This window comes from Oncorhynchus nerka, linkage group LG3, assembly GCF_034236695.1.
Source record: "Oncorhynchus nerka isolate Pitt River linkage group LG3, Oner_Uvic_2.0, whole genome shotgun sequence".
NCBI classification, from domain to species: domain Eukaryota; kingdom Metazoa; phylum Chordata; class Actinopteri; order Salmoniformes; family Salmonidae; genus Oncorhynchus; species Oncorhynchus nerka.
Window position 1 is genome coordinate 85,291,778 of NC_088398.1, and position 16,124 is coordinate 85,307,901.

Consider the following 16,124-nt stretch of genomic DNA (forward strand, 5'->3'; position numbering starts at 1 on the left):
GAGTCTGCCAATAAGAATGTGGTGATTGACAGAGTTGAAAGCCTTGGCCAGGTTGATGAATGCGGCTGCACAGTATTGTATTTTATCGATGGCGGTTATGATGACGTTTAGTACCTTGAGCGTGGCTGAGGTGACCAGCTCTGAAACCAGATTGCATAGCGGAGAAGGTACGGTGGGATATGAAATGGTCGGTGATCTGTTTGTTAACTTGGCTTTCGAAGACCTTAGAAAGACAGGGTAGGATAGATATAGGTCTGTAGCAGTTTGGGTCTAGAGTGTCACCCCCTTTGAAGAGGGGGATGACCGCGGCAGCTTCCAATCTTTGGGAATCTCAGACGATACGAAAGAGAGGTTGAACAGGCTAGTAATAGGGGTTGCAACAATTGCAGCGGATCATTTTAGAAAGAGAGGGTCCAGATTGTCTAGCCCGGCTGATTTGTAGGGGTCCAGATTTTGCAGCTCTTTCAGAACATTGGCTATATGGATTTGGGTGAAGGAGAAATGGTGGGGGCTTTGGCGGGTTGCTGTGGAGGGTGCCGGGCAGTTGACCGGGGTAGGGGTAGTGAGGTGGAAAGCATGGCCAGAAGTAGAGAAATGCTTACTGAAATTCTCAATTATAGTGGATTTATCGGTGGTGACAGTGTTTCCTAGCCTCAGAGCAGTGGACAGCTGGGAGGAGGTGCTCTTATTCTCCATGGACTTTACAGTGTCCCAGAAGGAGGTGCTATTTTTCTCTATGGACTTTACAGTGTCCCAGAAGGAGGTGCTCTTATTCTCCATGGACTTTACAGTGTCCCAGGAGGAGGTGCTCTTATTCTCCATGGACTTTACAGTGTCCCAGGAGGAGGTGCTCTTATTCTCCATGGACTTTACAGTGTCCCAGAAGGAGGTGCTCTTATTCTCCATGGACTTTACAGTGTCCCAGAAGGAGGTGCTCTTATTCTCTATGGACTTTACAGTGTCCCAGAAGGAGGTGCTCTTATTCTCCATGGACTTTACAGTGTCCCAGAAGGAGGTGCTCTTATTCTCCATGGACTTTACAGTGTCCCAGAAGGAGGTGCTCTTATTCTCTATGGACTTTACAGTGTCCCAGGAGGAGGTGCTCTTATTCTCCATGGACTTTACAGTGTCCCAGAAGGAGGTGCTCTTATTCTCTATGGACTTTACATTGTCCCAGAAGGAGGTGCTCTTATTCTCCATGGACTTTACAGTGTCCCAGGAGGAGGTGCTCTTATTCTCCATGGACTTTACAGTGTCCCAGGAGGAGGTGCTCTTATTCTCCATGGACTTTACAGTGTCCCAGAAGGAGGTGCTCTTATTCTCCATGGACTTTACAGTGTCCCAGAAGGAGGTGCTCTTATTCTCCATGGACTTTACAGTGTCCCAGAAGGAGGTGCTCTTATTCTCCATGGACTTTACAGTGTCCCAGAAGGAGGTGCTTTATTCTGTCCCAGGAGGAGGTGCTCTTATTCTCCATGGACTTTACAGTGTCCCAGAAGGAGGTGCTCTTATTCTCTATGGACTTTACAGTGTCCCAGGAGGAGGTGCTCTTATTCTCCATTCAGTGTCCCAGAAGGAGGTGCTCTTATTCTCCATGGACTTTACAGTGTCCCAGAAGGAGGTGCTCTTATTCTGTCCCAGAAGGAGGTGGACTTTACAGTGTCCCAGAAGGAGGTGCTCTTATTCTCCATGGACTTTACAGTGTCCCAGAAGGAGGTGCTCTTATTCTCTATGGACTTTACAGTGTCCCAGGAGGAGGTGCTCTTATTCTCCATGGACTTTACAGTGTCCCAGAAGGAGGTGCTCTTATTCTCTCCATGGACTTTACAGTGTCCCAGGAGGAGGTGCTCTTATTCTCCATGGACTTTACAGTGTCCCAGGAGGAGGTGCTCTTATTCTCCATGGACTTTACAGTGTCCCAGAAGGAGGTGCTCTTATTCTCCATGGACTTTACAGTGTCCCAGAAGGAGGTGCTCTTATTCTCCATGGACTTTACAGTGTCCCAGAAGGAGGTGCTCTTATTCTCCATGGACTTTACAGACTCTTATTCTCTATGGACTTTACAGTGTCCCAGAAGGAGGTGCTCTTATTCTCCATGGACTTTACAGTGTCCCAGAAGGAGGTGCTCTTATTCTCTATGGACTTTACAGTGTCCCAGAAGGAGGTGCTCTTATTCTCCATGGACTTTACAGTGTCCCAGAATTCTCCATGGAGGTGCTCTTATTCTCCATGGACTTTACAGTGTCCCAGGAGGAGGTGCTCTTATTCTCCATGGACTTTACAGTGTCCCAGGAGGAGGTGCTCCTATTCTCCATGGACTTTACAGTGTCCCATGGATGGACTTTACAGTGTCCCAGAAGGAGGTGCTCTTATTCTCTATGGACTTTACAGTGTCCCAGAAGGAGGTGCTCTTATTCTCCATGGACTTTACAGTGTCCCAGAAGGAGGTGCTCTTATTCTCCATGGACTTTACAGTGTCCCAGAAGGAGGTGCTCTTATTCTCTATGGACTTTACAGTGTCCCAGGAGGAGGTGCTCTTATTCTCCATGGACTTTACAGTGTCCCAGAAGGAGGTGCTCTTATTCTCTATGGACTTTACAGTGTCCCAGAAGGAGGTGCTCTTATTCTCCATGGACTTTACAGTGTCCCAGAAGGAGGTGCTCTTATTCTCCATGGACTTTACAGTGTCCCAGAAGGAGGTGCTCTTATTCTCTATGGACTTTACAGTGTCCCAGAAGGAGGTGCTCTTATTCTCCATGGACTTTACAGTGTCCCAGAAGGAGGTGCTCTTATTCTCTATGGACTTTACAGTGTCCCAGAAGGAGGTGCTCTTATTCTCCATGGACTTTACAGTGTCCCAGAAGGAGGTGCTCTTATTCTCCATGGACTTTACAGTGTCCCAGAAGGAGGTGCTCTTATTCTCTATGGACTTTACAGTGTCCCAGGAGGAGGTGCTCTTATTCTCCATGGACTTTACAGTGTCCCAGGAGGAGGTGCTCTTATTCTCCATGGACTTTACAGTGTCCCAGAAGGAGGTGCTCTTATTCTCTATGGACTTTACAGTGTCCCAGGAGGAGGTGCTCTTATTCTCCATGGACTTTACAGTGTCCCAGAAGGAGGTGCTCTTATTCTCTATGGACTTTACAGTGTCCCAGGAGGAGGTGCTCTTATTCTCCATGGACTTTACAGTGTCCCAGGAGGAGGTGATCTTATTCTCCATGGACTTTACAGTGTCCCAGAACTGTTTTGATTTAGTGCTACAGGATGCAAATTTCTGTTTGAAAAAGCTAGCCTTTGTTTTGCTAAGTGCCTGTGTATATTTGTTCCTAACTTCCCTGAAAAGTTGCATATCACGGGGGCTATTCGATGCTAATGCAGAACCCCACAGGATGTTTTGTGCTGGTCAAGGGCAGAAAGGTCTGGAGTGAACCATGGACTATATCTATTCCTAGTTCTTTTTCCTAGCATGCTTATTTAAGATGGTGAGGAAGGCACTTTTAAAGAATAGCCAGGCATCATCTACTGACGGGATGAGGTCAATGTCATTCCAGGATACCCGGGCCAAGTCAATTAGAAAGGCCTGCTCGCAGAAGTGTTTTAGGGAGCACATATAGGCACTAGCATGCACACATATCCATCTCGCTCATAGCAAGAAGTTAATGCTGTCCTGAAACAAACATCTTGTTTCTACATCACATCCCCAATTACACGTTATGATGTTAGCGATCTCTCTAGCTACATGTTATGTTAATGATCTAACTAGCTACATGTTATGTTAGTGATCTCTAGCTACATGTTATGTTAATGATCTCTCTAGCTACATGTTATGTTAATGATCTAACTAGCTACATGTTATGTTAATGATCTAACTAGCTACATGTTATGCTAATGATCTCTCTAGCTACATTTTTGATGTTAACGATCTCTCTAGCTACATGTTATGTTAATGATCTAACTAGCTACGTGCTATGTTAATGATCTAACTAGCTACATGCTATGTTAATGATCTCTCTAGCTACATGTTATGTTAATGATCTCTCTAGCTACGTGCTATGTTAATGATCTCTCTAGCTACATGTTTTGATGTTTAAGTTACTGCCCCCATATCTTTCATGTAAATCCCATGTTCCAATCGGCTTTAAGAAAAACATTGAAATTCAAAGTGTACTGTATGTTACTGATTCATGAGTTTCAATGGAAACTGGATTTTAAATAGACATTTTCTGTGTAATTTTAAAGCCGTAGCTTGTGTAAGCAGATGAATATATTCCAAATAAATCAACGTTTGTAGATACAGTGGTAGGTATGTTTGTATTTATTGCAATGTACTTATGGGTGATGTGCAACTGATCAAGACTTTAATAAATGTCCGTCACAATCAGTTTAATTAAACAGCAGTAGAATTCACAGTTAAAGTTGGAGTGTTTCCTCTAATACACAATTCATCATCTTTGGTCTGAGGCTATTTGACACAGCTTATCCAGAGTTGGGAATCTGCTTCCCACGTACCCCCCTACGTGTTATCATTAAATATAGTGTGACTCGCTTTGTAAAGTTACCATCTAGTGTAACTCGCTTTGTAAAGTTACCATCTAGTGTAACTAGCTTTGTAAAGTTACCATCTAGTGTAACTAGCTTTGTAAATTTACCATCTAGTGTAACTAGCTTTGTAAAGTTACCATCTAGTGTAACTCGCTTTGTAAAGTTACCATCTAGTGTAACCAGCTTTGTAAAGTTACAATCTAGTGTAACCAGCTTTGTAAAGTTACCATCTAGTGTAACTAGCTTTGTAAAGTTACCATCTAGTGTAACTAGCTTTGTAAAGTTACCATCTAGTGTAACTCGCTTTGTAAAGTTAACATCTAGTGTAACTAGCTTTGTAAAGTTACCATCTAGTGTAACTAGCTTTGTAAAGTTACCATCTAGTGTAACTAGCTTTGTAAAGTTACCATCTAGTGTAACTAGCTTTGTAAAGTTACCATCTAGTGTAACTAGCTTTGTAAAGTTACCATCTAGTGTAACTAGCTTTGTAAAGTTACCATCTAGTGTAACTAGCTTTGTAAAGTTACCGTCTAGTGTAACTAGCTTTCTAAAGTTACCATCTAGTGTAACCAGCTTTGTAAAGTTACCATCTAGTGTAACCAGCTTTGTAAAGTTACCATCTAGTGTAACTAGCTTTGTAAAGTTACCGTCTAGTGTAACTAGCTTTCTAAAGTTACCATCTAGTGTAACCAGCTTTGTAAAGTTACCATCTAGTGTAACTAGCTTTTCTTGGAGCAGCAGTAATGTATCTTGGATGCAAGATGTACCTTAGTTTGAAACTTGTCTCAGAACCTCGCGGTACCTGCCCAAAATGACACAATATGAGTTTAATCTTTTCCTTCAGATGGTTGAGCTCTATCCTGGCTCAATCTGCTCCTCTGTTCCCTGGTTAGCTGTAGGTTAGCTCTGTGCTGGGATACTGGCTCAGGGACCGTGGTGGGGAGTAGTGGCCTGCTGACCCTCTGGGTTAGAGTTGTATGTCTCTGTCTTGGCTGTGCTGTGCTGCTGTTTCAGCCACATAGCAGAGTACAAACCTCCCTGGGACAGCAACTCCTCATGCCTGGAGGGAGGGACGGAGGGAGGGAGGCAGGGAGGGAGGGAGAGGGAAAGGGAGAGAGGGAAGTGAAAGAGGGGAGAGGGTGAGTCAAAGAGGAGAGAGGGGGAGTCGAAGAGGAGAGAGGGGGGAGTTGAAGAGGAGAGAGGGGGAGTCAAAGAGGAGAGAGGGGGAGTCAAAGAGGAGGGAGGGGGAGTCAAAGAGGAGAGAGATTAAAGAGGAGAGAGGGGGAGTCAAAGAGGAGAGAGATTAAAGAGGAGAGAGGGGGAGTCAAAGAGGAGAGAGGTTAAAGAGGAGGGAGGGGGAGTCAAAGAGGAGAGAGGTTAAAGAGGAGGGAGGGGGTCAAAGAGGAGGGAGGGGGAGTCAAAGAGGAGAGAGATTAAAGTGGAGAGAGCGGGGAGTCAAAGAGGAGAGAGGGGGAGTCAAAGAGGAGAGAGGGGAGTCAAAGAGGAGGGAGGGGAGTCAAAGAGGAGAGAGGTTAAAGAGGAGAGAGGGGGAGTCAAAGAGGAGAGAGATTAAAGAAGAGAGAGGGGGAGTCAAAGAGGAGAGAGGTTAAAGAGGAGGGAGGGGGAGTCAAAGAGGAGAGAGGTTAAAGAGGAGGGAGGGGGAGTCAAAGAGGAGGGAGGGGAGTCAAAGAGGAGAGAGATTAAAGAGGAGAGAGGGGGAGTCAAAGAGGAGAGAGGGGGAGTCAAAGAGGAGAGAGGGGAGTCAAAGAGTAGGGAGGGGGAGTCAAAGAGGAGAGAGATTAAAGAGGAGAGAGGGGGAGTCAAAGAGGAGAGAGGTTAAAGAGGAGGGAGGGGGAGTCAAAGATGAGGGGAGTCAAAGAGGAGAGAGGGGGAGTCAAAGAGTCAAGAGGAGAGAGATTAAAGAGGAGAGAGGGGGAGTCAAAGAGGAGAGAGGGGGAGTCAAAGAGGAGAGAGGGGGAGTCAAAGAGTAGGGAGGGGGAGTCAAAGAGGAGAGAGATTAAAGAGGAGAGAGGGGGAGTCAAAGAGGAGAGAGGTTAAAGAGGAGGGAGGGGGAGTCAAAGATGAGGGGGAGTCAAAGAGGAGAGAGGGGGAGTCAAAGAGGAGAGGGGAGTCAAAGAGGAGAGAGGGAGGAGTCAAAGAGGAGAGAGGGGGAGTCAAAGAGGAGAGAGGGGGGAGTCAAAGAGGAGGGAGGGGGAGTCAAAGAGTTAATACCATACTATATACAGGGTCAGTTAATACCATACTATATACAGGGTCAGTTAGTACCATACTATATACAGGGTCAGTTAGTACCATACTATATACAGGGTCAGTTAGTACCATACTATATACAGGGTCAGTTAGTACCATACTATATACAGGGTCAGTTAGTACCATACTATATACAGGGTCAGTTAGTACCATACTGTATACAGGGTCAGTTAATACCATACTATATACAGGGTCAGTTAGTACCATACTGTATACAGGGTCAGTTAATACCATACTATATACAGGGTCAGTTAATACCATACTATGTACAGGGTCAGTTAATACCATACTATATACAGGGTCAGGTTAATACCATACTATATACAGGGTCAGTTAGTACCATACTATATATAGGGTCAGTTAATACTATATACAGGGTCAGTTAATACCATACTATATACAGGGTCAGTTAGTACCATACTATATACAGGGTCAGTTAGTACCATACTATATATAGGGTCAGTTAATACTATATACAGGGTCAGTTAATACCATACTATATACAGGGTCAGTTAGTACCATACTATATACAGGGTCAGTTAATACCATACTATATACAGGGTCAGTTAGTACCATACTATATACAGGGTCAGTTAATACCATACTATATACAGGGTCAGTTAATACTATACTATATACAGGGTCAGTTAATACTATACTATATACAGGGTCAGTTAATACCATACTATATACAGGGTCAGTTAATACTATATACAGGGTCAGTTAATACCATACTATATACAGGGTCAGTTAATACCATACTATATACAGGGTCAGTTAATACTATATACAGGGTCAGTTAATACCATACTATATACAGGGTCAGTTAATACCATACTATATACAGGGTCAGTTAATACTATACTATATACAGGGTCAGTTAGTACCATACTATATACAGGGTCAGTTAATACCATACTATATACAGGGTCAGTTAATACCATACTATATACAGGGTCAGTTAGTACCATACTATATACAGGGTCAGTTAATACCATACTATATACAGGGTCAGTTAATACCACACTATATACAGGGTCAGTTAATACCATACTATATACAGGGTCAGGTTAATACCATACTATATATAGGGTCAGTTAATACTATATACAGGGTCAGGTAGTCATCAGTGATACGGGTAGTAGTCATGGATACAGGGCGGTAGTCATCAGTGATACGGGTAGTAGTCATGGATACAGGGCGGTAGTCATCAGTGATACGGGTAGTAGTCATGGATACAGGGTGGTAGTCATCAGTGATACAGGGCGGTAGTCATGAGTGATACAGGGCGGTAGTCATTAGTGATACGGGTAGTAGTCATGGATACAGGGCGGTAGTCATCAGTGATACAGGGCGGTAGTCATCAGTGATACAGGGCGGTAGTCATCAGTGATACGGGTAGTAGTCATGGATACAGGGCGGTAGTCATCAGTGATACGGGTAGTAGTCATGGATACAGGGCGGTAGTCATCAGTGATACAGGGCGGTAGTCATCAGTGATAGAGGGTGGTAGTCATCAGTGATACGGGGCGGTAGTCATCAGTGATACAGGTAGTAGTCATGGATACAGGGTGGTAGTCATGGATACAGGGCGGTAGTCATCAGTGATATGGGTAGTAGTCATGGATACAGGGCGGTAGTCATCAGTGATACGGGTAGTAGTCATGGATACCGGGTTGTAGTCATCAGTGATACAGGGTGGTAGTCATCAGTGATACAGGGCGGTAGTCATGAGTGATACAGGGTGGTAGTCATCAGTGATACAGGGCGGTAGTCATCAGTGATACAGGGCGGTAGTCATAAGTGATACAGGGCGGTAGTCATCAGTGATACAGGGCGGTAGTCATCAGTGATACAGGGCGGTAGTCATCAGTGATACAGGGCGGTAGTCATCAGTGATACAGGGTGGTAGTCATCAGTGATACAGGGCGGTAGTCATCAGTGATACAGGGCGGTAGTCATCAGTGATACAGGGCGGTAGTCATCAGTGATACAGGGCGGTAGTCATGAGTGATACACGGTGGTAGTCATGGATACATTGTGGTAGTCATGGATACGGGGTGGTAGAGTAATTGTTTAGCCTGCTAGCTTATGTTTTTATATGTTGTGTATCTTTCCTATATCCACTTCCAGTTCTGTCTGGTTTGTTTCAACACAAAGCTAGCGCCCATCTAGCTTAGATGCTCCTCCCTCTACCTGCCTTCATTATTTTAACACCAAAGCATCATGGGAACTGTAGTAATCTCAGTATTCTAACAGCCAAGCATCATGGGAACTGTAGTAATCTCAGTATTCTAACAGCCAAGCATCATGGGAACTGTAGTAATCTCAGCATTCTAACAGCCAAGCATCATGGGAACTGTAGTAATCTCAGGATTCTAACAGCCAAGCATCATGGGAACTGTAGTAATCTCGGTATTCTAACAGCCAAGCATCATGGGAACTGTAATAATCTCAGTATTCTAACACCAAAGCATCATGGGAACTGTAGTAATCTCAGTATTCTAACATCCAAGCATCATGGGAACTGTAATAATCTCAGTATTCTAACACCAAAGCCTCCTGTCTCAGCCTCCAGTATTTATGCTGCAGTAGTTTATGTGTCGGGGGGCTAGGGTCAGTTTGTTATATCTGGAGTACTTCTCCTGTCCTATTCGGTGTCCTGTGTGAATCTAAGTGTGCGTTCTCTAATTCTCTCCTTCTCTCTTTCTTTCTCTCTCTCGGAGGACCTGAGCCCTAGGCCCGTGCCCCAGGACTACCTGACATGATGACTCCTTGCTGTCCCCAGTCCACCTGGCCATGCTGCTGCTCCAGTTTCAACTGGCCTGGGCCCTAGGACCATGCCCCAGGACTACCTGACATGATGACTCCTTGCTGTCCCCAGTCCACCTGGCCGTGCTGCTGCTCCAGTTTCAACTGTTCTGCCTTATTATTATTCGACCATGCTGGTCATTTATGAACATTTTAACATCTTGGCCATGTTCTGTTATAATCTCCACCCGGCACAGCCAGAAGAGGACTGGCCACCCCACATATGCTCTCTCTAATTCTCTCTTTCTTTCTCTCTCTCGGAGGACCTGAGCCCTAGGACCATGCCCCAGGACTACCTGACATGATGACTCCTTGCTGTCCCCAGTCCACCTGGCCGTGCTGCTGCTCCAGTTTCAACTGTTCTGCCTTATTATTATTCGACCATGCTGGTCATTTATGAACATTTTAACATCTTGGCCATGTTCTGTTATAATCTCCACCCGGCACAGCCAGAAGAGGACTGGCCACCCCACATAGCCTGGTTCCTCTCTAGGTTTCTTCCTAGATTTTGGCCTTTCTAGGGAGTTTTTCCTAGCTACCGTGCTTTTACACCTGCATTGCTTGCTGTTTGGGGTTTTAGGCTGGGTTTCTGTACAGTACTTTGAGATATCAGCTGATGTACGAAGGGCTATATAAATTGATTTGATTTGATTTGAAAGCATCATGGGAACTGTAGTAATCTCAGTATTCTAACAGCCAAGCATCATGGGAACTGTAGTAATTGAATCATTTTGGGCAATTTGGATAACTAGGGCCACTAAAACCTTTCTCTGGAATCGTGGAGACAAGCTGTGGAACGTTCCTTTAACTCTCTCTTTTCAAAGACACCTCTTAAAACAGTTTCTCACAGATTTGTTGAAAGCGCAAGAACGAAATGCAACAATGAGATGGGAACAAGAGGTCAAGTTTGCTCAGCTATAACGTGATATAAAAATGTCTGTATAGTAAAAGCCTGTTTCTACCAGTAGAATAGAACCCAATGGAACAGTTTTGTGCTCTCAGTTGTACAGCAGGGGAACAGCTCTCGGCATAATGGAAAATCACACCAGGACACTATTTCACAGGTAGTGGCACCCTCTAGTACACTGAAGCTGGAGGTTAACTGCCTGACAGACTGGATCTTTTGAAAGTGTATAGTGTCTTGTATAGGGTTTACTATCACTAAAGCCAGTTACTCACCTCCCTCTCTCTGCAATCTGGCCATCATGGACTACCAGGATCTGGTCTGAGCCAACGATGGTCGACAATCTGAAACAAAACACAATAACATTCACTTCAGCAAGAATGCCTTGGTTAGAACCAGCATCGGTGTAGAATGGAACACTATAAGAATGACTTGGTTAGAACCAGCATCGGTGTAGAATGGAACACTATAAGAATGACTTGGTTAGAACCAGCATCGGTGTAGAATGGAACACAATAAGAATGACTTGGTTAGAACCAGCATCGGTGTAGAATGGAACACAATAAGAATGACTTGGTTAGAACCAGCATCGGTGTAGAATGGAACACTATAAAAATGACTTGGTTAGAACCAGCATCGGTGTAGAATGGAACACTATAAGAATGACTTGGTTAGAACCAGCATCGGTGTAGAATGGAACACTATAAGAATGACTTGGTTAGAACCAGCATCGGTGTAGAATGGAACACTATAAGAATGACTTGGTTAGAACCAGCATCGGTGTAGAATGGAACACTATAAGAATGACCTGGTTAGAACCAGCATCGGTGTAGAATGGAACACAATAAGAATGACTTGGTTAGAACCAGCATCGGTGTAGAATGGAACACTATAAAAATGACTTGGTTAGAACCAGCATCGGTGTAGAATGGAACACTATAAGAATGACTTGGTTAGAACCAGCATCGGTGTAGAATGGAACACTATAAGAATGACTTGGTTAGAACCAGCATCGGTGTAGAATGGAACACTATAAGAATGACTTGGTTAGAACCAGCATCGGTGTAGAATGGAACACTATAAGAATGACTTGGTTAGAACCAGCATCGGTGTAGAATGGAACACTATAAGAATGACCTGGTTAGAACCAGCATCGGTGTAGAATGGAACACTATAAGAATGACCTGGTTAGAACCAGCATCGGTGTAGAATGGAACACTATAAAAATGACTTGGTTAGAACCAGCATCGGTGTAGAATGGAACACTATAAGAATGACTTGGTTAGAACCAGCATCGGTGTAGAATGGAACACTATAAGAATGACTTGGTTAGAACCAGCATCAGTGTAGAATGGAACACTATAAGAATGACTTGGTTAGAACCAGCATCGGTGTAGAATGGAACACTATAAGAATGACTTGGTTAGAACCAGCATCAGTGTAGAATGGAACACTATAAGAATGACTTGGTTAGAACCAGCATCGGTGTAGAATGGAACACTATAAGAATGACTTGGTTATGAGCAGCATCGGTGTAGAATGGAACACTATAAGAATGACTTGGTTAGAACCAGCATCGGTGTAGAATGGAACACTATAAGAATGACTTGGTTAGAACCAGCATCAGTGTAGAATGGAACACTATAAGAATGACTTGGTTAGAACCAGCATCGGTGTAGAATGGAACACTATAAGAATGACTTGGTTAGAACCAGCATCGGTGTAGAATGGAACACTATAAGAATGACTTGGTTAGAACCAGCATCAGTGTAGAATGGAACACTATAAGAATGACTTGGTTAGAACCAGCATCGGTGTAGAATGGAACACTATAAGAATGACTTGGTTAGAACCAGCATCAGTGTAGAATGGAACACTATAAGAATGACTTGGTTAGAACCAGCATCGGTGTAGAATGGAACACTATAAGAATGACTTGGTTAGAACCAGCATCGGTGTAGAATGGAACACTATAAGAATGACTTGGTTAGAACCAGCATCGGTGTAGAATGGAACACTATAAGAATGACCTGGTTAGAACCAGCATCGGTGTAGAATGGAACACTATAAGAATGACCTGGTTAGAACCAGCATCGGTGTAGAATGGAACACTATAAAAATGACTTGGTTAGAACCAGCATCGGTGTAGAATGGAACACTATAAGAATGACTTGGTTAGAACCAGCATCGGTGTAGAATGGAACACTATAAGAATGACTTGGTTAGAACCAGCATCAGTGTAGAATGGAACACTATAAGAATGACTTGGTTAGAACCAGCATCGGTGTAGAATGGAACACTATAAGAATGACTTGGTTAGAACCAGCATCAGTGTAGAATGGAACACTATAAGAATGACTTGGTTATGAGCAGCATCGGTGTAGAATGGAACACTATAAGAATGACTTGGTTAGAACCAGCATCGGTGTAGAATGGAACACTATAAGAATGACTTGGTTAGAACCAGCATCAGTGTAGAATGGAACACTATAAGAATGACTTGGTTAGAACCAGCATCGGTGTAGAATGGAACACTATAAGAATGACTTGGTTAGAACCAGCATCAGTGTAGAATGGAACACTATAAGAATGACTTGGTTAGAACCAGCATCGGTGTAGAATGGAACACTATAAGAATGACTTGGTTATGAGCAGCATCGGTGTAGAATGGAACACTATAAGAATGACCTGGTTAGAACCAGCATCGGTGTAGAATGGAACACTATAAGAATGCCTTGGTTAGAACCAGGATCGGTGTAAAATGGAACACTATAAGAATGACCTGGTTAGAACCAGCATCGGTGTAGAATGGAACACTATAAGAATGACCTGGTTAGAACCAGCATCGGTGTAGAATGGAACACTATAAGAATGACTTGGTTAGAACCAGCATCGGTGTAGAATGGAACACTATAAGAATGACTTGGTTAGAACCAGCATCGGTGTAGAATGGAACACTATAAGAATGACTTGGTTAGAACCAGCATCGGTGTAGAATGGAACACTATAAGAATGACTTGGTTAGAACCAGCATCGGTGTAGAATGGAACACTATAAGAATGACTTGGTTAGAACCAGCATCGGTGTAGAATGGAACACTATAAGAATGACTTGGTTATGAGCAGCATCGGTGTAGAATGGAACACTATAAGAATGACTTGGTTAGAACCAGCATCGGTGTAGAATGGAACACTATAAGAATGACTTGGTTATGAGCAGCATCGGTGTAGAATGGAACACTATAAGAATGACTTGGTTAGAACCAGCATCGGTGTAGAATGGAACACTATAAGAATGACTTGGTTAGAACCAGCATCGGTGTAGAATGGAACACTATAAGAATGACTTGGTTAGAACCAGCATCGGTGTAGAATGGAACACTATAAGAATGACCTGGTTAGAAACAACTTATACTGCTTTCATCTTAATGGTGTTAGATGCTAGTGGTGCTATCATCTTAATGGTATTAGATGCTAGTGGTGCTATCATCTTAACGGTATTAGATGCTAGTGGTGCTATCATCTTAATGGTATTAGATGCTAGTGGTGCTATCATCTTAACGGTATTAGATGCTAGTGGTGCTATCATCTTAATGGTGTTAGATGCTAGTGGTGCTATCATCTTAATGGTATTAGATGCTAGTGGTGCTATCATCTTAATGGTATTAGATGCTAGTGGTGCTATCATCTTAATGGTATTAGATGCTAGTGGTGCTATCATCTTAATGGTATTAGATGCTAGTGGTGCTATCATCTTAATGGTGTTAGATGCTAGTGGTGCTATCATCTTAATGGTATTAGATGCTAGTGATGCTATCATCTTAATGGTGTTAGATGCTAGTGGTGCTATCATCTTAATGGTATTAGATGCTAGTGGTGCTATCATCTTAATGGTATTAGATGCTAGTGGTGCTATCATCTTAACGGTATTAGATGCTAGTGGTGCTATCATCTTAATGGTATTAGATGCTAGTGGTGCTATCTTCTTAATGTTATTAGATGCTAGTGGTGCTATCATCTTAATGGTATTAGATGCTAGTGGTGCTATCATCTTAATGGTATTAGATGCTAGTGGTGCTATCATCTTAATGGTATTAGATGCTAATGGTGCTATCATGTTAATGGTATTAGATGCTAGTGGTGCTATCATCTTAACGGTATTAGATGCTAGTGGTGCTATCATCTTAATGGTATTAGATGCTAGTGGTGCTATCATCTGTTCTTCAATATTTAATCTAGACCTTAATCAAAGGAAGGCTTATCCATGTTTCCACCTAGGTTGCTTCTGAAATGGCACTCTATTCCCTGAAGAAAAAGGGGCCAGAGGGCGGGCTGCCTTATACAGTGCTCTCCCAGGAACAGGCCCAGGAACAGGCCCAGGAACAGGCCCAGATCCCCGTGATTTGTGTGAAGCAAAAGGGGCCAGAGGGCGGGCTGCCTTATGAGAATTCGTAGGCGACCGAATAAACCCCCACTTCCTTCCATTCTCCTAGCAAACATGCAATCATAGGAGGATAAAATTGATGACCTACGCTGAAGATTAAACTACCAACGGGACATTTAAAACGGTAACATCTTATGCTTCACGGAGTCGTGGCTGAACGACACTATCAACATACAGCTGGCTGGTTATACGCTGTACCGGCAGGATAGAACAGCAGCGTCTGGTAAGACAAGGGGCGGTGGACTATGTATTTTTGTAAATAACAGCTGGTGCAGAATATCTAAGGAAGTCTGAAGCTATTGCTCGCCTGAGGTAGAGTATCTCATGATAAGCTGTAGACCACACTATCTACCTAGAGAGTTTTCATCTGTATCCTTTGTAGCTGGTTACATACCACAGACTGAGGCACTAATACAGCAGTCAGAGGCTGACACTAATACAGCAGTCAGAGGCTGACACTAAGACAGCAGTCAGAGGCTGACACTAAGACAGCAGTCAGAGGCTGACACTAATACAGCAGTCAGAGGCTGACACTAATACAGCAGTCAGAGGCTGACACTAAGACAGCAGTCAGAGGCTGACACTAAGACAGCAGTCAGAGGCTGACACTAATACAGCAGTCAGAGGCTGACACTAAGACAGCAGTCAGAGGCTGACACTAAGACAGCAGTCAGAGGCTGACACTAATACAGCAGTCAGAGGCTGACACTAATACAGCAGTCAGAGGCTGACACTAAGACAGCAGTCAGAGGCTGACACTAATACAGCAGTCAGAGGCTGACACTAATACAGCAGTCAGAGGCTGACACTAATACAGCAGTCAGAGGCTGACACTAATACAGCAGTCAGAGGCTGACACTAAGACAGCAGTCAGAGGCTGACACTAAGACAGCACTGAATGAGCTGTATTCCACCATAAGCAAACAAGAAAACGCTCACCCAGAGGCAGTCCTAGTAGCCGGGGACTTTAATTCAGGGAAACTTAAATCCGTTTTACCAAATTTCTATCAGCATGTTAAATGTGCAACCAGAGGGGGGAAAAAAACCTCTACACCATCTTTACTCCACACACAGAGACGCGTACAAAGCTCTCTCTCGCCCTCCATTTAGCAAATCTGACCATAATTCTATCCTCCTGATTCCTGCTTACAAG

The 16,124-nt window shown here is 43.7% G+C and overlaps 1 protein-coding gene across 1 annotated transcript in view; it reads right to left on the reverse strand.

Annotated features, from left to right (window-relative positions):
* Positions 1-4,309: 4,309 nt before the first annotated feature.
* Positions 4,310-16,124, reverse strand: part of LOC135563583 (ATP-binding cassette sub-family B member 6-like) — a 118,566-nt gene continuing 106,751 nt past the window's right edge. Inside the window, exons 17-18 of the mRNA XM_065006406.1 lie at positions 10,804-10,872; positions 4,310-5,602 (exon numbers count right to left, since the gene is read on the reverse strand). Of these exons, the coding sequence (XP_064862478.1) occupies positions 5,467-5,602; positions 10,804-10,872 (205 nt within the window). The 3' untranslated portion in view covers positions 4,310-5,466. The remainder of the gene's footprint in view (positions 5,603-10,803; positions 10,873-16,124) is intronic.